Source organism: Primulina tabacum, chromosome 5, assembly GCF_025594145.1.
Source record: "Primulina tabacum isolate GXHZ01 chromosome 5, ASM2559414v2, whole genome shotgun sequence".
NCBI classification, from domain to species: domain Eukaryota; kingdom Viridiplantae; phylum Streptophyta; class Magnoliopsida; order Lamiales; family Gesneriaceae; genus Primulina; species Primulina tabacum.
This window is the reverse complement of record NC_134554.1, coordinates 3844003-3865360: the sequence shown is the minus strand read 5'-3', so window position 1 is coordinate 3865360 and position 21358 is coordinate 3844003. Positions and strand designations below refer to the sequence as shown.

The 21358-nt window shown below is 32.2% G+C and overlaps 3 protein-coding genes across 3 annotated transcripts; 2 read left to right on the top strand and 1 right to left on the bottom strand.

Moving 5' to 3' along the window:
- Positions 1-8624: 8624 nt before the first annotated feature.
- On the top strand, positions 8625-10990 carry LOC142545622 (profilin-3-like). Its single transcript, XM_075652897.1, has 3 exons — positions 8625-8884; positions 9799-9936; positions 10505-10990. Exons 1-3 carry the CDS (start codon positions 8762-8764, stop codon positions 10637-10639), a joined length of 396 nt encoding a protein of 131 aa, XP_075509012.1. The 5' UTR covers positions 8625-8761; the 3' UTR covers positions 10640-10990.
- A 1347-nt stretch (positions 10991-12337) lies between these two features.
- LOC142545621 (profilin-3-like) lies at positions 12338-14386 on the top strand. Its single transcript, XM_075652896.1, has 4 exons — positions 12338-12597; positions 13219-13356; positions 13861-14002; positions 14113-14386. The coding sequence occupies exons 1-3, from the start codon at positions 12475-12477 to the stop codon at positions 13993-13995; spliced, it is 396 nt and encodes a 131-aa protein (XP_075509011.1). The 5' UTR covers positions 12338-12474; the 3' UTR covers positions 13996-14002; positions 14113-14386.
- Positions 14387-17929: 3543 nt separating this feature from the next.
- Positions 17930-21096, bottom strand: LOC142545620 (glucan endo-1,3-beta-glucosidase 13). Its single transcript, XM_075652895.1, has 4 exons — positions 20787-21096; positions 18695-19966; positions 18431-18461; positions 17930-18331 (listed from the first exon to the last, which is right to left on the bottom strand). The coding sequence occupies exons 1-4, from the start codon at positions 20839-20841 to the stop codon at positions 18193-18195; spliced, it is 1497 nt and encodes a 498-aa protein (XP_075509010.1). The 5' UTR covers positions 20842-21096; the 3' UTR covers positions 17930-18192.
- Positions 21097-21358: the final 262 nt, after the last annotated feature.

Genomic DNA, 21358 nt, shown 5'->3' with positions numbered 1-21358 from the left:
TACTAGGTCACAATAATCGACCCAAGGTCGTATGGATGGATAGGCTCTAAAATTTTGCTGATGGGATTGAAAGCGAAATCTAAAGGGGCAGTGCTCACTTTTATTTTCTCTCTTCTTCTTCTTTTTTTTTTTTTTTGTTATATAAACAAGAACAAGCATTTCTCCTTTGAACATACAACGCTTGTTCTACACAAGTACAAACTTTTTTCTCTCTGAATCCCACATAATGGCTACTGGCAAACTAGTTTTCCGACCGGTTATTGTCACAGCTTCCTTCAACCCCGTCGATGACCGGAAACTCGGAACCAAGAAGAGCACATCCCCGAAATGGTGGTCCCCACTCTTCGGCTTTTCTTCTGACCCCGATTATATCGACAGCTCCAAGAAAGAGGCGGATCCAGAATTCAAACCGGTTCCGGCGGGGGTCAAGCTCGAGCGCGGCTCTTTCACGGACGAGAAGGCCAAGCAGCTCCGGAGGATGACGACTGCCACGTCGTCGTTCCATGACGTCATGTATCACTCTGCCATCGCCGCCAGGCTAGCTTCCGATTTCTCCGACGGATCCTCTCCGTGATTTGTGCTTACGGTGTCTTTAAATTTTTAAATCAGTTTCATGTATACATTAAAATTAGTTAGTAATATTATATACAATTTCAGGAATATGTGAATGAGACATAATAATCGTAAAAATAATTTCCATAAATTAGGATTGTGCAAAATTAATTTCTTCTAAATATCTGTACATCTTTTGGTTCAAATTTATCAATATTACCATATTTTTGCAATATCAAATATATTCATTTTATCATTAATATATGGTTGAGCTGATTCATCGGAACATATTTATTTTTAATTTAAATATTAAATGTAATCTACAAATTAGTGTAGACTGATCAGGTTGCGTTTGATTGGATTGATGTCAACGTGCATTGATTGTTTATTTCACGGTAATTAAATAATTAAATTAAAAATTACAATATTAAATATAATATATATATATATATATATATATATTTCATTATTTATTATATTCGTTACAATAACTAAACGGGTCATAACTATTTTATTAATACTTAATTACATATATATGATTTACCAGGACTATTTATAATTAAATATAAATTTATAATCCCCCTGATAATGGTATCGGTTAATATTTTTCTATTAAAATAATGTATATACACATCATTATGCTATGGGAAATGTCAATGTTTTTTTGTCAACAAGCTAAGAGTTTGAATTAAATAACAAAAGTTATACGTAACAGTTCCCTGAACCTTGAATTAATAATAGATATTTGTCCAATTAAAATCAATGGCTTAAACTTACACGGTGTCTTATTAGTTAGAATATGTATTTTGTAAGATGATTTTATATTTGTTAAACGGGTCGATCTGATTTATGATTACTTTGAAAAATAATATATTTGAAGTAAAAAAAATACTATATTTTTATGAGTAACATATCTAAAGAATATTGGTAGATACACAAATTATGATAGTTTTAAACATATTGTTTTCCCCAAAAATTCCCCTAATCTTATTTAATTCATTTACACATTAAAACTATATATCAAATAATCAAAGGATTATATTAGTGGAAAGGGAAACTTTAACCATTTCTTATTCCAAATATATATGGTAAAAACTTGTGTGATACGGTCTTACGGGTCATATTTTGTGAGACGGTCTCACGGGTCATATTTTGTTAGACGTATTTCTTATTTGAGTCATCCATAAAAAAATATTACTTTTTATGCCAAGAGTATTACTTTTTATTGTGAATATCTGTAGGGTTGACTCGTCTCACAAATAAAGATTCGTGAGACCATCTCATAAGAGACATACTCAATATATATATATATTTTTAAAAAGAAACGAGGCATTATATCTTATTAATGTAACACGCACACGCGTTGCGTGTAATCAATAGATATTATATATTTCATGTGTTTATTAAATTACAATATTAAAAGACAATTTATATGTAAAAGTTGTTAATTATTTATTTTAAAAAGTAAGAAACCGACCTCAAACAATTATACGCGGGTGAAAGTCAATTTTCAAAATTTGAAATTAAAATATCGCAACGTGATGGGTGAAATAATGTTGTATAAAATTAAATTGAAATTACTAAATTGCATATTTGATTTATTTTTAAATTCACATGGTTATATTTGGAAGTTCACTTAAAAATACCAGAGTAGTTGTTATACCCAACCTCTTGCTTTATTTAATATTACTTTATATATATTATATTATTAAACGTGAAACTCGTCCAATAACTTATCTCAGAGAACTCCAAAATATTGAATTAAATAATTACTCTTTTTATTATAATAAAAACTCATCAAGTCTATCAATATTTTACATAAAAAAAAATCTAAACAAATTATTTTTTTTAAATTAAACAACTCTTCTAAATTTAAAATAATTTCGTGTTAATTATTTAATATTATTTGATCAAATTAAAAATAATAATAATATATACAACACGTTTGTATTTTTTACTTATTTAATATTATAAATACAGTATAGATGAGACTTAAATACGATCGAGATTTTACGTTGATACGTGTTTCGTTGGAATCGGAAGAAGAGAATATTTTTCAAATGCCGAATGTGATCCTTGCAATGTGAATAAGAAGAGAATATTTTCCGCTTGTAAACAATCGCAGGAAAATGTCCAAATTAAATAATATTCCACTTGCCAGAATATGCCGTGTGAATCTAGAAATTTAGGATGCGAATAAAAAGACAAAATCCAATTTCGTGTATTTACCATAAATAACAAACAAAAATGGAACGGTGCTTTGTCTGAATGTATTCTTCGAAAGAGCTTCACGAACATGTGTATTAATATGGTCGGGTCATTTATTTTGACTCTTAAAATAACTTCTACTTGCCATTATAATTTCAAATTCGCCATTTCAGATATTTATTTCTTTGGACGTTTTTTTTTGGGGGTTGAACACGTGTTTCTTTCAATGTTGTTGCAAAACGAATAAGAAACAAATTCAATGTTTTGTAAGCAAAAATTGAATGAATAAAATCGAATTAGATTTTGATACAACTTCAATCTTAAATGTGGTGGATTCAAATACATTCATTTGAAATTTATCGCTCAAATCATTCTCCAAATCAAATATCTCTATCATAATCAAATTCATCGATCTCAACACAATGTCTATGATGGAGTTGTAGAAGAAAAAGTTAATTTTCATAATTTAAAAAATATAAAAAGATAAAAGCTATCCAGGGTTAATACTTTACACAGAGATAGAAAGGTTAATTCCTATTAAAATAATTTTTTTTTTTTTTAAAAAAGAGGAGGTAAAGTTATGGCCGCCTCAAATTAACATCTCTCGGGGAGAGTCTATGCTCCACCGGGAGCTTTACTCCCCCTACATCAAATAATTGACACGTGTCTCGTCTTATTATTTTATTTTGTTTATCTTTTTTATTTTTTTTTTCTTTTCTCTTTCCTAATTTATTGCTATTTTCTCTGTGTACTTTCTGAATTTCTCTTTCTTGGTTACCTTAACTTATCATTACAAATGTTGTTTTTTCTTTCTTAATTTTTTTTATTTTTCTATTTCCTCATTTATTGTTATTTTCCTTGTTTCCTTTTTATCCTGACTAGTGTCATACCTAGTATAGTATGACATAATATTTACAAAAAATGATTCATAATATTGTTGGTATCGAATGAACATTCATGAATTTTAAAACAATCAAAATGTGCTTACACAACACTCCAACTGTTTCAAAATAATGACAAGTGCATTTGATTTCATTAGTTTCCACATCAAATGTGACATTTTGGATCCTATTTGATTGTCCAACCGATCTTATGTCAAACTTCATTGGATTGCCCGTAAATGCAGGGGGATGATCAAACTCAATGTTTAAAGAATTCACTAACTCCTTTTCAAAGATTTTGTAGATTTCAATTGTATAAACAGATGCGGCATGCTGTAGAAACGGTTGATTTTTCACTACGAGTGTAGGCGTCTTATGTCGGCACTTATAGTCTTTTTCATTTTCTTTTATCCGCCACCGTTTCTGAATTTCTTCAAATCTATTCACAAATTCAAATAGAGTAAAAGTTCTCTTTCCACCATCTTTCAAAACAGAGTTTGTGCATTCACTTCTAGAGGTAGCCTTAAGCCCAACACAAAATTTTTTATTACTAAATGCTGTTGACCATTTATGTCGCAACTTGTACATTCCCCTCAACCACGAATGGTTTTCAAGACCAAACTCACCAATCATTTTTTTCCATACCACATCAAATTCTTCCTCAGAATCACAAAATTGCATACACTTCATAAACATGCCTTTAAATTCATGATTGACATTCAAGTTACCCAAATGTGAAGGGGCATTTTTTGAAATGTGCCATTGGCAAAGACGATGTTGTGAACATGAAAACACCGATTCAATAGCATTCATCATTGCTTGACATTGATCTGTGAAAATTGTTTCTGGTTGTTTTTCCCCATAGATTCAAGAAATGTCTTAAACAACCACTGAAATGAAGTCTCTGTTTCATCAGACATGAAAGCTAACCCAAACATCACATTATCCATATGATGATTTATGCCAAAATGGAGCACATATTAAATTATATCTATTAGTCTGATAAGTTGTATCAAAAGAAAGCACATCACCGAAATACTCAAAATCAATCCTAACTCGACTATCTCTGTAAAAAAAATTTGACAAACGACCATTTTCATCCATCTAAATATCCCAATAAAACAAGTCTTCCTCGTTTGATTTGGTTTTAAAATATCGTATCAACTCAAAAGCATCTCCATTTTCAACCCTCGAGTGTCCCTTAGGGACATAATTCAAATAATTATAAGCATTTTTTCGAATAAAACCTAAATTCTCCACTCCATGTGATTCTTTCTCCATATATGACAACACACTAGAAGGTTTTATCCCAACCTCTGACATTACTCTTAAAGTTTCACCTTGAGCATATGAAATTTTACAAGCCGATCTCAACAAATATCTTTGACTTTCATCAACCATTTCATGATTATGGTTAATTTCAAAAATTGTCACTCTCCAGTCTTCATTTATTTTCCTTCGAATCCTAAGTCTTGCTTTACATTTGATTCTTGTTTCTAGATTTTGATACAAAGGTCTATTGTTATCTGCACTTCGCTTTCCATCCTTTATTCCTTGAGATGAACATTCAAATTCTTTCATATAAAGATCTTTAGAACCACTAAAATAAGCTTCTTTCCCCCTTTGAGCACTAAAACCTCTAGTGTGTGCATACTCACAATATAATAAATAAGCATCATCAATACTTTTTATGGTTTGACCAATAGCTAATCTTTGCTCAAATTCCTCAACAGTTGATACATGTTTTTTTCTCAACATATGACGTCTCCTCATTTTCGGCCTTGCTGTCTTCATTGGTGCAAATGGTATTACCAATAACACCTTCTCCATCATTTAATATCAAATCTAACAAAAAATAGAGATAAACATTATAGATATTAAAAATCATCAATTAACAATATTATTGGATATATAAACGATCAAGTAAGATATTTTAAAAAATATGATACATTCTATCAATGTTGTATTTATGGGCATATCTGTGTTTCTTTTAAAAAAATTCTTTATATTAATGTACTGTTCATATAAATGAATAGTGAAAAATAATATTAAATCAAAAAATAAAACTTGACTATTCAAGAAACGATATCAACAAAACATTAAATGGTTATTTTGAAAAAGAGGACTTTAAATGGACTAAAAACTAATATAAAATACATACCTTCCATTAAAAATTAATGCTGCTGAATGGGAGAACTTTGGGTTGTTGAATGGCGGGAAGAAGACAATCGCATCACTTAATTGACGATGGTGAAGAATTACATTTTTTTTTATCGTTCAATCTTTTCTTCTCTTATTGTTCAACCATGGTTAAATATATAAATCTAATGATAAGTTAAGGTAACCAAGAAAGAGAAATTGAGAAAGTAGACAGAGAAAATATCAATAAATTAGGAAAGAGAAAAGGAAAAAAAAATTTAAAAAGACAAACAAAATAAAATAATAAGACGAGACACGTGTCAATTATTTGACGCAGGAGAAGTAAAGCTACTGGTGGAGCATTGACTCTCCCCATCTCTCGTGTTTCGTTGATATATGTTCTGGCAACGTTGTCTGTTTGCGGGTCCCACTGATTCCATCACCTTTTTTTTTTACAATTTTTTTATTGTTCAAAGTTGACCCGCTCTCTGGGGTTCTTAATGGAAAGTTCGTTTCTTGAAACAATCGTGCTTTTGATGAAAAATAATCAAACTCATTTAAGAAAAATAGATAAACAACTAAATCAAGATGAGAATCATGAAACCAAAAATTGATCCCAAAAAAAATATTAGTTTTTTTTTAAAATCGCGATTTGATCTCAACTTTTTTTTTTCTAGATGTACACTATTTTTTCAATATTCGATTTCGATTCAATCTTTGAATAGAGTCAATTATAAGTTACATTATCTAGACTATACCTCTACAAAATAAGATTTAAATAGAAAATCAATATTAGTAGTTACGAGCTCGAGTTTTTTAAGATTAGACGTCGTGTTCCAGACTTATAAATAAATCTGAAGAGCTTCTGGCATTATAAATCCATATGTTTTAACCCCGAACTGGCTTAGGCACGATATGATTCGAGGGATTGATTTTTATGTATGTATTTTGAAGAAGGGGATTGCATTTTTAGATATTACCCAGAAAAGATATCAAGGAAACAGCTGAAAAAGGAAATAAATAGAATTATTTTGGGCTTTGGATTGATAATGTGTGTGTTGGCCCTCAAGTTAGGTTGCCACGGGATTGGGCTTTAGCCCTTGTGTAAATAATCAATTAAATTTTTATCATCCCGATTATTAATGTGTGAATGCATTTGGATCTCTCGGTTCCTACGCCAAAATTAAGTACGTTTTTGGCATTGTTCCAACGTTGAAATTCTCATACTAGTGGGAGATAAATCTTAAATTAGGTTATCGAGCATTATTGTTAATCACAAGGCTATGTTTGGTGTGTAGGATAGGATAACTATCGAACAAAACAACATTGGCTAGAGTTTGACTATAAAAAAATTCAAATATGTTGGACTTTGTCTCAATTTCGATAAATTCGAACACGAATAATATATTTATCGAGTCAGCTCGAAAAATTCACAAATATATTCGATTCATTTACAATCCCGAAAAAAAATGAACTAAATTATAATTAGAACTCTGTAAATTATTAACTAATGAGGTAGGCTGGGTTGCATATGGAAAAATAAAATACCATCAAAAGCATATCTTGTCCAAGACAAATATGAAAACACACACAAAGTGTTGTCTTCGTAATTTTCTCACAAATTCCCTTTGACCAAAACAATTATAAAAAAACACACAGATTGTTGTTTTCGTAATTTTCTCACAAATTAGAGGCTTTCATTCGTAAACTGTTGGAATATTTTAAGACTTAATGAATCAAAATTAAATAAAAAAAACTCAAAAAAATGTTTCTGACGCCAAGGTATGCACTGAGGCTTCCTAAAGTGCAGCATTGGACAATTCAAGCACCAGGAGAGGCGCCAAAGCGCCTCCCTCGTGCCCTTGATTATTCCAGGGATGTGGGAGAGGCGTCTGACAACGTTGAATGACTAAACATTTAGACTTTTCATGATAGTTTGCATCCAAATAATGTCTCTTGATGTTTTTCATCAAACTTTTTGTATGAATTAACACATCTTTAATGAAACAATATGTCTCTAATGATTGAGATCTATAATATACGACCAAAGAACTAGGAAAAATTATTATTTTGGATCATCAGATTTTCTGCATTCATTTTGTCTTCTTCTCTGTTTCATTATTTTGAAAGATAGTACATTATATTTTATAGTTATTATTTTTATAATTTACAATGATGTTACTGTAAGGAGTTATATACTGGGTAATAATTGCCATAAAACGAAGCATTGAAGCGGAGGGAAAAAATTAATAAGATAATATCTAACACTTGCATCAACTCAATTTATTGTTTCTAGATTATGTCAATTATTGTGATTTCAGGCAAATCACACTTAACATAAACAACAAAAAATGTACAAATAAGAGTATTAACGTTTTTGCTAATCTATATATTTCTTTGTTTATTAATTAATTATAATATATCATGTAGTCTATTATGTCATATAACATTTTAAAACAGCATATATATGTCATAGTTGTAAGCCTCGTAACTTAATGTCAATGCAATAACAAATATACAAAATGAGACACCATTTGATATAAAGAAATAATATATTAAATTTTAAATTTACAAAATATATAAAAAAGCAGCTAAATAAAAAAGTCCACCTCCGTGACTCTGTAAGACCTCCAAGCAAAATCTTAAAATTATTTTTTAATTTTATTTATCTATATATCGATCTATCATCTTTATATTATTTATCATTCATCGTCTCTGACATCTTATTATATCTAATAAGATATTTGGAATCATGTATAGCGTCAAATATGCCAATAGGTATTGGAAAACGAATTACATTTTATTTTTCGGGATAAAATTGACGCTGACGCACCGAAGATACGAGACCGACAATCATACAACAAGCACCTCACTAATTTCCCAACCCCGTTAATCTCACGCTACTACAACTTTCTTCCTTTTTTCTCTATTTATAAGCGCATACAGCCAAACACGCCTCAGTTTCTGGCACGTCTGGGAAGATGTCGTGGCAATCTTACATAGATGACCACTTGATGGCGGACATAGACGGCTGCCACCTCACCGCCGCCGCAATCATCGGCCTCGACGGCACCGTCTGGGCTCAGAGCTCGAATTTCCCTAAGGTTTTTCTTGTTTCCAGTTTTTCTCGCTGCTCTGTACCACATTTCTTATTTCGAATGTCGGATCTGAAATTCTCGTGGATGCCTGCGTGATTTGAACCAGCAGATTCGTTTTTTGGCAGCTGATTGTTTTTATTTTGTTTTGTTGGTATTTTGATTCGATTCGACGCGATTCGTTCGATCCAGCTACTAAATGAATTTTACAATTTTTTGGATCCTGATTGGTTGTATTTTGATTTGGTGATATTTATGATTGCGTGCACAGAATGAATATATGAAGTACAAATATAGTTTACTGAATATTGCTGAACCAGTAACTGTGCTGGTTGAGCATTTAACAGTTATGTAATGGCGACGGAATAAACTTTTCCTTCCTGAGGAAATCCTGGCATAAAAAAGTGTTGAGTTGGCTACTATGGATCGCTTGATAGCTATCTCAACTCCTTCTATTGCCATAGGACAAATTACACCTAAAATTTTGATTTCACGTTAAATCTAAAAGTGGAGGTAACTACCAAACCAAGCGCGCATCACTTGGTCTGCTCACGGGTAAAATTGATCTGCAGCAATGCGGGAACTTTCAATAATGGTTGCACATGTTAGCCACTTCAAAGTATACTTCATTCAGTTAATTGCAGTACAACTGCAAGGTCATAGGTGGAAGTGCTTGTCTTTTAGATCATTTAAAGCAAATTTTTATAGTGGCTACATCAACTTCCAAGGTTATTTTTTCAACAAACCGATTCAGCGTGCTGGAAATAGAAAATGGTTGTCAATAGGAAAAGAGGATGACAATTGATGCTTGGTATTTGCAGCTGCACCCATTTTGTACGAGCATGCTATCCAACTTGTGTGGTCGGTCTAGTAATTTATTGTTGATTCATTAATTTTCTAATGTGAAATTCATGTTGATGCAGTTTGAGTCTGAGGAGATAACTGCCATCAAAACTGACTTTGAAACTCCAGGCACATTAGCTCCTACTGGGTTACACCTTGCGGGAACCAAGTACATGGTAATCCAAGGTGAGCCCGGGGCTGTCATTCGAGGAAAGAAGGTAGTATTTTCCTACTCAAATTCATTGGCTTGCAAGCTTATCTGTGCTTTTCTCTGAAGAGTCTTGCAGTTTGTTTGAATTTAATATCGAGATTAGGAAAGTAAAGGGAAACCTCAACAATTAAATTCAATGTCCTTGAGCAAAAGAATATCAATTCAAAATATTTTCTACATCTTGAATGATGAAAGGAAGTAAGAAAATAAGGAACAAATTGAGAAAGAACATGTTAGCACAAGCATTCCTTTCTATTTTGTGTTAGACCAGCCATGGAAATTCATTTAAATTATCTTTTTTAATTGAAAAAGATACAACTTTGGACAACATGTGGTTCAAGCGTCGTACTGATGAGTTTGGTCAGCAATTTTTTAGATTGTAGTCAAGTGAAGAATGGGACCGTAATGTTATCCTACAGTTTTGGGATTTTTTCGTGAAGGAAAAAAATGCATAGGTGGCGCACGTTTTACTCAATAGATAATATGTGGAATAAACATGATTCTGTTGAAAACAATATCTCCAAGAACTGAAGGTAGCCTTTGACATGCTGCCCTTGAATGTACTTATGGTACAGGGAGCTGGTGGTGTTACAGTCAAAAAGACCAGCCAAGCCTTGATAATTGGCATCTATGATGAACCCATGACTCCAGGCCAGTGCAACATGGTTGTTGAGAAGATTGGTGATTATCTCATTGAACAGGGTCTTTAATTGTTTGGCAAGCATTCTCCGCGTTTCATTTTTCATTAATTTTCTGTCGTCACTCAATCTTTTGTTCTTGCATGTTATTGAAACTCGATTTCTGCTTTTGGAATGTTTTGTAGCGAAGCTTTTTTATGCGGTTTTTATGTTCTGGGTTCTTGGTGATGGCAAAAGCAGTTTGGTATTCAGGAAATGATATATAGTCTCTGTGCCTGAAATCAACAGCAATGTCTTTGCATTTTGTGACGATGAAAGTTGTGGCTTTATGCGGCTACTTTATGTATTTTTTAGTGGTTTGATACTGTTCCGAATTTTTATAGACATCTTTCTGATATACAATTGGTTTCTCATATAATGGTATTTTGGCTTGTAACCAAAGAAATCGCCCTGATATTTGACAATAAACGCGGGTAAGATAGAGTGATCTAAGTTCCCTTTTCTTTGCAATTTTATTCCTGAGATATCCCGATACACCGATTGGACATCATATGCAGCGGGAAGACTTCGATTGCAATCAGGCTACAATTTCAATAAAAATCGTTATCATTAGGCTATACTAGCAATAAGCACATTAACGATATATGATTTGATACTTGGATCTAGTACACGCATGCCGTCGTTTCCTGCATAAACGGAAGGCGGTAGGAAGCTTATGTAGGAGGAGTCGGTTGTAAATAAATTGCTCATAATTTTACTTGGCATTTTCTTTAGTACACCAGTATTCTCCAAGTTCTCGTGTTTGAGGAATAATCTCTACACTTTTTTTTATATGTTTCTTACGGTAGAGGGAGTATGTATTATCGCAGTATGTATAAAAAATGGGGTGTGACAATTGTAATTTCATGAAATTTACCAGAAGATTGTTTCAAATTCCAAAAGACGATTTTATTTTATTTCACTATCTCCTATGTCCCGAATCTTGAATTGCCTAGAGCTCCTATTCGCAAGGTGTTTCAATCTGTAATCTCTATTTTTATGAACGAGATGCATCTTTTCTTAAAATAATTGGTCTTTTCTTTCAGTCATTACTCTAAAATAATGATAACAATAATTAAAAATTACGGCAGCAGTAAATCGCAAACACTTTTCACAGAAGATAAAATAAAATAAGTGTTCATATTTCAAGTTTTCCAAAATTTAATCAACATCTTGTCGCTAAACTCTAAATTGGATCGAAGAATTTCAATTATTTTTAATTTATCTGGATTTTCAAAATTCAAGTGAATTTCAAATCGATTCTAGGTCAAGTAATCAATTCTAGTAATAACCACGATATATTTTTCAAATATAATCAAGACGTGGTGACCAATAAGCTTACTGATCTCAATTTAATTCGAGATAATCACCAAAAATAGAGTTGTTTTAATGTTTTCCAATAAACATCGTTTGAAATTCATATATCAAATATTTCTTAAATCAAATAACTTATTTCAAATCAAATATAAATCAAGCACAACCTAATGGTATAATCATCCATTTTTTAGGGCAACTTCTAACATGGATTTGGTCCTCGTATCTTGGTTTACTTTTATTTTTTCAATGAATCAAAGCCAAAATAAAATAAGAGAATGTCTGCCAAGATATTTGGTAGGGATTCCCTTTTAAAAATATATATATATATATATATATATATATATATGTATGTATGTATGTAGAGAAGTTCATCTGTTTTCCAAATATATAAATCGGAACGCGGATTGGAAAATTATAGAGACAATGGTGTGGGGCCACAGGAGTGTGATTATTATATAATAATAGACCACCGCACCATTCCTCTCCGTCTCCGTTCATTTCAACAATATCCCTCTTTCAACTCTCTCGCAGTTCAATCCAATTGTTGCAGCATGTCGTGGCAATCTTATATAGATGATCATTTGATGGCCGACATCGACGGCTGCCACCTCACAGCTGCAGCTATTCTTGGCGTCGACGGCAGCGTTTGGGCCCAGAGCTCCAACTTTCCTCAGGTTGTGCTACTCTATTTTCATTCTACCTTCGGATCTGTAACTTCCATTGATGCTTGGTTGTGATTTTACACCTTCTGAGAGGAGATCTGTTTGCTTGTTTAGTTGGGTGCCGTTAGGCGTCCAGTTGTTCGATCCCGACGTGAACTGGTCTTTTGTTTTCTGATTATTTATTGATTGAACTTATTTGACCAGTTATTTTCAGATTAAATTTTTCTGTATGCGGGCAGAAGTTGATCCAGGAATTCAGTGCGACGAGGGGACTAGATAGTTAATTTTGTGGTTGAACTAAAGCTCGTTGAATTGCTCCGCCGTTTACAGTTGGACCTTTTGGAGGAACATTTTAGTCGATTAGGCTAGCTGTAATATTGAGAATTCATGTTGGAATGAAAATATACTTCGGACACCATAAGTCCACGTCCGCCACTATAATTGATCATGTTTGATTATTTTCAAATGCCGATATCATCGTTTCTAACTTATGCTTAGTAGGAAAACGTGAGCGATAATTCATAATAAGATATTTCATCGTTACTCTGAACGTTTCGAGATCAAGGCATATGATTTGTGGATGTTGGATGATTATAATTTTTTTATTAATATTTTAAATCAATGCCAATGTAGTTTAAAGTGGAGGAGATTTCTGCTATCAAAACGGACTTTGAAACTCCTGGTACACTAGCTCCTGCCGGATTACACCTTGGTGGGACAAAGTACATGGTTATCCAAGGCGAGGCTGGAGCTGTCATTCGAGGGAAGAAGGTATCCGTTTATATTCGAAGTAATTTGTGAGCTTATTCGTGCTTGTTTCCCGAGTCTTGTTATATGAGTGAATATATGATGCAGTTGATGAATTTTGATGCGGACATTTTCATTCAAAATGTCAATGATTGTGATAAGGAAATGTTTGTAAAATATGATGGTTGTATACCCCACCGGTGATTATTTGGCACCAATCGAAGGAAACCAATTTCCTTCAGAAATTCCAACTGAAATTTTAGGTTGCAATGGAGACTTAAGACAGTTGTGCAGACCATGTTGTTGTGAGTATCACGAGTTTGGTTTTAGAGACTTGTAACATGGCATGGGACAAGGTCTTAATAATTTCCTATTCTTGTATTTCTTTTTTCCGTTGGGCTCCGGAAAGATGGATGATATTCTGTTACTAAACATACACAATTTGATGTAGCCTTTTGAGATTTGCCTTTGACACCATATTAATTTAGTTGCATTCATTTCTTAAAAGAATGTGCTGATCCATTGCAGGGAGCTGGAGGTATTACAATCAAGAAGACCGGTCAGGCCTTAATCATTGGCATCTATGATGAACCGATGACTCCAGGTCAATGCAACATGGTTGTGGAGAAGATTGGTGATTATCTTATCGATCAGGGTCTGTAATTATCTGGTAAGCATTCTCCTTTTTGCTTTTTGTTCATGTTTAATCTTCTATTAAATAATATCTTTGGCATCTGTATTACCTTTTTTCTGAGTTTCTGGTATTGGAATGTTTTGTAGTGAGGACCTTTATACAGTATTTGAAGTACTGGATTCTTGGACATGACAAAAGCAGTTTGATGTTTGGCAAGTTTTTTTGTATTATCTGTGTGTCTGAATGGGACAGCACGGTCTTTTTACCATCTCTATTTTCTAAAGTTGTTCTTATGTTCATGTGTTAAATTATGTGTTTCTGACTGTTTTTCCCAATGATTTCAATCGTACAGACATTTGGCTTTGCACATTCTTTTCTTAAAAAAAAAATATTTTTCTGTATGTTATATCAACTTCGATATGGCTTCCATGAAGTAGTTTTAGTTATTAGCGATGAATTTACATACCACTTTACGGTAATTTTGCTACAAGTATGTGTTTAAACATGCATGTATCACAGCGCCTGATGATTTCATAAATTGAACTCTTTTGCACATCCGGCGTGCCCTCATGCGCCTCTTGTCAGTATCGCCATAATCTCATTACAATCGAACCTATGAATCATGGCTAGCCCTCGGCGTCCAGGTATTACAAACACAAATTAAATTCTTTGGTCGCCCTACTCTCGATGTCCCAATCAATCATGTGATATCTTATAATCTACATATAAGTTCCATGATTTGGTTCCCACTAGGCTGACTAGGTTGCATTTTCATCATGCCGGTCAGCCATGGGTCCGATGATATTCAGTGAACCTTTCTTGCGCAATTAGAACTGGAAATTTTGTAGGACAGGAAGATTGTTAGGAATAGCTGAAATTTTAATTGCTAACAACTCGTAAATATGGCTAGGTCCGTGGGGTGTGGGTTGTCTTAAATCTGGGCCCTTGAACATATTTCCAATCATAATTCCGCCGGGAAAAGTGTTATCCTTGGATTTTGAGTGAGGCGTTACTTTCTTAATTCAGATTAATTATTTAGAGCCAAAAATGTTACAGGTCTTGATATTGTCTTAAGTTCGAGGTGTGTTTGATTTAAATCGAAAAAACCATAAATCTAAACGGAGGAAACTAAAAACTGAACCGAAAACTGAAATTTTAATTCGGATATAAATTTTAAAACATAAGTTTATATGACTTGGTTTCGGATTATATATGTCAAAATCGAACGGATAGAAAAAAAGAAATTTAATTAAATTAATATTTTTATTTTATTTTTTTTAAATTATATTTTTATGAAATGATATTTAATTAATTAAGAATATTTTTGTTATTATTCAGTTGTTGGTTTTTTATTTAATTTTTTAAGATTTTATGTGTAAAATTTTTAGTGAAAAATTAACTAAAAGGATAATATATATATCATATTAAATTTGTGATCTTTAGAGTAATTACTTTAAAAAATCGTCGCTCCAAATTTATATGGTAATTACTTTAGTGAATTATCTTAAAAATTCTCAAATGCAACAATATGTTTTTACATGGCAACAGTTAAAATTTCTAATAAAAAAACTATTTCGAATTTTAATATTATTTATATTTTATCATAATTTTTGGTATGGGTTTACAAAATATTGTCAATTTCTTTAAAAAAATTTTTTAGAATAATAGGATGTAAAAATATTTACTTACGAAAATTTTATTAATTTTGAGATAAAATTCAAAAAAAGAATATTAAAATTTAAAATTGATATTAAGATTTTTTGTTTTTAATTTTATGATGTCGTAGTTATTAAAAACATAGTTTCTATAAATTAATATATTATTAATTAAATTTATATTATGTAGACAATTACTTGATATTACAATTAATTTATATATATATATATATAATATATATATATATATATATATATTTATAAATGAAGATAGATAAATACGGGATATTACAATTAATTTATCTCTATTTTTTATTTTGAAGAATGTTACCACAATTTATGTGAACTATGAATTTGATAAATAACATTTTGTTTAAAATATTTTTTTTAGTTGTCTATTTATAAGAAATTATGAGTAATTCAAAAAAGTTAATTTTCAAATTATATTAAAAAATAAAGAAGATATGAACTAAAATAAAATAAACAAAATTTGAAAAAATATATTTAAAAAATTTAAAATAAAAGGAACACGTGGGTTTTAAATTTTAATATCTGTTTTGAGTATCTTTCAAATTTAATAATATCAACGAGTTTAATTATACTTTTATGGGTAATTAACCGTTTAGATAATTGAAACGGTAAATTGGGAGAAAATACCCAAAGTTAAAATTTTTTTTAAGTTCAGTCCCTAGTAATTATATTTTAACTATGTACTCCATAGTGAGATAATATCGTATTTTCACCTCTTAAGTTAATATTATTTTTTATTTTAAAAGGAAAAAAATATAAACCAAAATTTAGCTTTAAAGTGTGCTACACTATCGAAGATCTAGTACCACAAATTCATGCAGACTATGTACCAACTTAGATTTAATTAATATCATTACTCTAAATAACTAGAACTATATCATGTACCATATGCAAATTTACTGTAGTGATGTGAAATAAAATATAAAATTAAGTTCACCACTTATCGTAAATTACCAAGCAATCCGTAACTATTATCACCTCGTGACGTCTTGTTGCCGCAATTCAAATATTTTTATTATCAATTTTTTTTCCCAATATGAACAATTGAAGTTGTGTACAAATTAGTTTGAACATTTTTTTAATATAATTGTTATGGTATCGTACGTTTCTGACAAACGATATCTATAAGATGATATTGTCGTTGTATATGTTAAGGTGTATCACAAGTTCGTGTTTATTGTTCCACTGTCTAGCTTATAAAGTACAACGTTTTGTATCAAATTATACCGCTTTTATCGAAGATCTAGTACTACAAATTCATGCAGATTATATACCAACTTAGATTTAATTAATACAATTATTCTATCAAACAACAGTTACTAAATCATGAAAATCGATGGATATGAGTTAGAGATTTACGTGAGAAATTATTTAGGAATAGAAAAAAAGTGATGTAACAGAGGAAATAAAATTAAATACGAAATAAAATTGAATTAAATGGGAAAATTAGATAAAATGTGAAATAGTGAGTGAACTCAAAAAATTTTTGTGCATCATGAAATAAAAAATACAATTTTATGACATATGGCTCAATATGAAGTTGAGTTTATGATTAGAGACTTATCTCAACTTCTCCCTAATTGAAACTACTAAAATGGATTTATCAAAAATACAAAATCATTTTTTTTGTTAATTATTGTCAATTTTTAATAGAGAATTTAAAGATGAAATATAATTTTTAAAAATTGGGGCATAAATAACATTTTATATATATATATATATATATATATATATATATATATATATATATATATAAAATTGAATATTGGAAAAAAAATTATATATATTAAAATTATAACTAAATTAATTATTTGAAAACTTAACTATTTATATGTAACAAATAATACTAAATATATTATATTATACACATTTTATGTGTGTTATAATACTAATATTATCACTATATTATAAAATTAAGATTATTAGAATATTAAATTTGATATGGCCTATAGTGTCTATCACAGTAACTTATTATTATTTTTTTTTCCAATTTTAGTTTAATACATCTCGGCTACATTTTTTCACATTTATCTCAACGTATTCGATTACGTATTTGATATATCCAATTATAATGTATTTAACATAGAAAATTATATCTAAAACGATTATTTAAAAAATAAAGAAATAAAAACAATAAATAATATTTTTATATGTTACATTATATACTCGCAACACGTGTTTATTCCATAATTGTAAAGCTAATCGTTAAACAGTCGGCAATCAATAAAACTTTTTGACTCACTCGAAATTTTAATGGGTTTCACACGTTTCTTTTAGTAATTTAATTTAATGAGCCATATAAATCAAGAAAGCGTGTACGGGAACGTCATTTTGAATCTTTGATAACAATGTCGATTCTCGCTCCCGAAATCACATGCCCATAACATACGAGCACACAAATTTGTACAATTCCAGAAGAACTTCCTCCCCTGCGCAGTTCAAATAAATTAATAGCACAACAAAGAACTATCGTTACTTGGGTCTCTACAGCTTCACATTGAAGCCTATAACCTCATCATGGCTGGCAACGATTATTGTAGCTCAGCCCAAACCACTGAAAACCACAAATGACGCCATTAGCAACGAACCCAGAATGCGGAAGCAGCCGTGTGGTACAGATGATGAAGATTTTATTGAAGTGGCCGTTGTGTTGGCTGCTGCAGCAGTTTTATTATTGCCCCTGCAGAAGTCAGGCCACGAGTTCAAGAGATATCAATAAAACAAAGTCATCAAATGTTTTCGTTATAACGAAAATCGCATGTTTATAAATATTCTATACCCGAATGTCGTGTAGACGCAGTTATCATAGCCTGCCAATACAGAATAAAAAAGGTAAGTTTTCCCCGAGGAGTCTCTAATAAAACATTCACCAAAATACAACCTGGGTAGGGGTAGATCATGGGACGAGGGATCATGGGAATTTTCAGATATTTTACATATAAATCCACTAAATCATCCCACCGTATCCCCCTCCTGGATTCCTGAATCTGTCCTTGGACTTGAGATCAACACAAAATGCAAAACCAGAAGTTTTATTACATACTTGGATTCTTGTTTGTCCTGAAACCTGCTCCTCCAAAACTACAAGCAATATCCGTAGCTCCATTCTGCTGAAAATAGCTATTAAATGCATAAGAAGCATGGGATAACAAGTTATCTGGCTCAAAACAAGGTTGGCTTGGCTGAATAGCGGAACAGTCCACGTTTCCAGATCCACAAGCCCAATCTACACCGTGCTGTAAATCAGCTTCTGAAGCAGTAGAGGATGCAACACACCACGTTCCATTCGAACTGGTGATGTTCCCATTTGTGGTCGTATCCACAGCACCAGCCCCCGTGAAATCAAGATTATAAACACTTGTCTGATCTGGAAAAAACAGACCCCAGTTCCTCTCTGATTCCATGCCAGGCTTCCTATTCTCGTTAAACAACGAAAATATGTACACATCAGTTTTGTCCCCTGGTTTTCCAGGAGTACCAGTATTGTTTATAACATGACGAATCAGGTTAGTGTTGTAAGTTTGAGCATTATCTGCAGTGGCAGCAGTCTCACTTGGGGTTCCTTTCGAAGGCCAACCAGTCTCAGTTACTGTAATCTTGATAGTTCTAAAATTCAAAGCCATTAGAGCGAAGTTAATCGCGTCAATCTGCGCGTCAAACATGTTTGTGTATAATAACCCGGTGTTCGGATCGATAACTTCTGAAGAAGACTCAAATAGAGCATAGTCCAGTGACACATTAGTAGCAGAGTCCCTATAGGCGTAATATGGGTATATATTAACCAAAAAGGGGGACTCATTTTCAGCGAGAAACTCCAGCATAGGTCTGAGAAAAAACGCATGCTTACTGGCGAATGCGCCTGCTGAAGGTGGGAATGATCTGGACAAGACACCTAACGAATGGGTACTCGAGACCTTAATCCTTCTATGAAGACCGGCTTTTCTCAGGGCCGTAAAGACATTTCGCATTGCAGGAACAACCATTGCAGATATGTTGTTTGGAGCTTCGGTCACTTCAGCACCCACAGTTATGTAAGTTATCTTCGTGGCTGGATAATATGGCAAGATACTGTTTTTTAACCATGTATCGGCATTTGATTGGAATTGGGAAAACGGTAAGAGGTCTGAGTTGGGAATACCGATCATCAGATCAATTCCTGTATTGGAGAAGGCCTTGAGAATTTGAATATTGGAGTCGTACATCCTCACGTGTTTGATATTATGAAGTTGAAGCAGTTGGACTACTTTGTCTGGGGTGGGGAGATCATCGGCATTTCTTCCATAGCATACGCCAATAGTTCCGGCTCTGCAAATGCCTACAGCAAAAATGTAGAATACTGAGCAGTAAGCATATATAAGCCAAGGCAATGCAATTGTAGACAACCAGATTTCGCAAGAATGTGATTTTCTAAAATCATGAGAGCTCGGAGTCTGTTTCAAGTTTGGCTACTATTTTTTTTTTCAAATTTCACACCCAAAAATCTCAACTTGCCAAACTTCATATAATCTCAAACCTTTCTGACAAATTTCTGAATCCGTAACTGGTTTCGGTGTAATATACAACATTACAACCAGCATTATCACGACTTCTATAGAATTACACCAGCTTGCGCTGGTTAGTGTCTTGGAAATAAGCTAGCCTACTCTTGATCATTCATTGAAAATTCGTAAACATTTAAGGAAGAAACTGCCTTTTGTATAATTCAAATATTTCCTCGATACTTAATGCGTGGAAAGATACGACACTATCAAAACAAAGACAGGAATCAGAGACTTTAACAAATTACGCAAGCAAATGGATACAGGATGATATTCTCGTATGAACCTTTTAGTCCAAGAATTCCAAAATCTCATACTCTTGGCTCAAATCGAAACTACGAAATGCTTAGAGCCTATTTTATCTACTTGTAATAAAGAAGTGCAGATGAAGCACCATAAAATAACAATTTCCCCCCGTAAAAGAAATGAACAACTTTAAAAACAAAACCCAAGAACAAAAATGCTTTCTTGGACAACTCTCAAAAGTCACAACTCAATTAACCAGAATCTAAGACTCTTCAATCTCAAGAACAGTCGCATTTTGCACCGAAACCAACATAGGAAACACACAGTGCAAAATGGGAAGTAGGCACATACCAAAAAGCATCGGCATAAAAAAAACTGCAGAAACCAGCACAAACCCACTCCCCATTAGCAGCAAATCACTTCAGATCGCGAAAAAACTTCCTCACTTTCAAGAATCTGTACTACGCAATACTTCAACAATCTCTTTTTGTTCTCCTCCGACGGCTCTATCCTCAGAAAGTAAAGCTCGAGTGAGGGAGAAAGGACAGTAGCAAGTGTCGGGCAGTGTGTCAGCAGGGTGCGGACTTGAGAAGGATTTGTGAAATGGGGTTAAGAAAAAGCGCCTCGAATCCGCAGATTCGTTTGGACAGTAGAGGCATGTCTGTTCCCCACATTTACAAAAAAACAAAAAAACATGAGAACTCAACAAACTGCACGCACTGTTCCTTAATATTAATGGGCTTTTACTCTGCTCCTATTCAATTCTTATTTTTAAAAAAATTAAAATAAATAAAAAATTAGAAATTTCAGTTCAATATGAAAAATGTAGAAATATCAATTTATCGATTAACTAAAATATAAAAAAAATATCTGGCATAACTAAAGTCTAAATGGAACAAAAACCACAAATTTGTTTATACAAG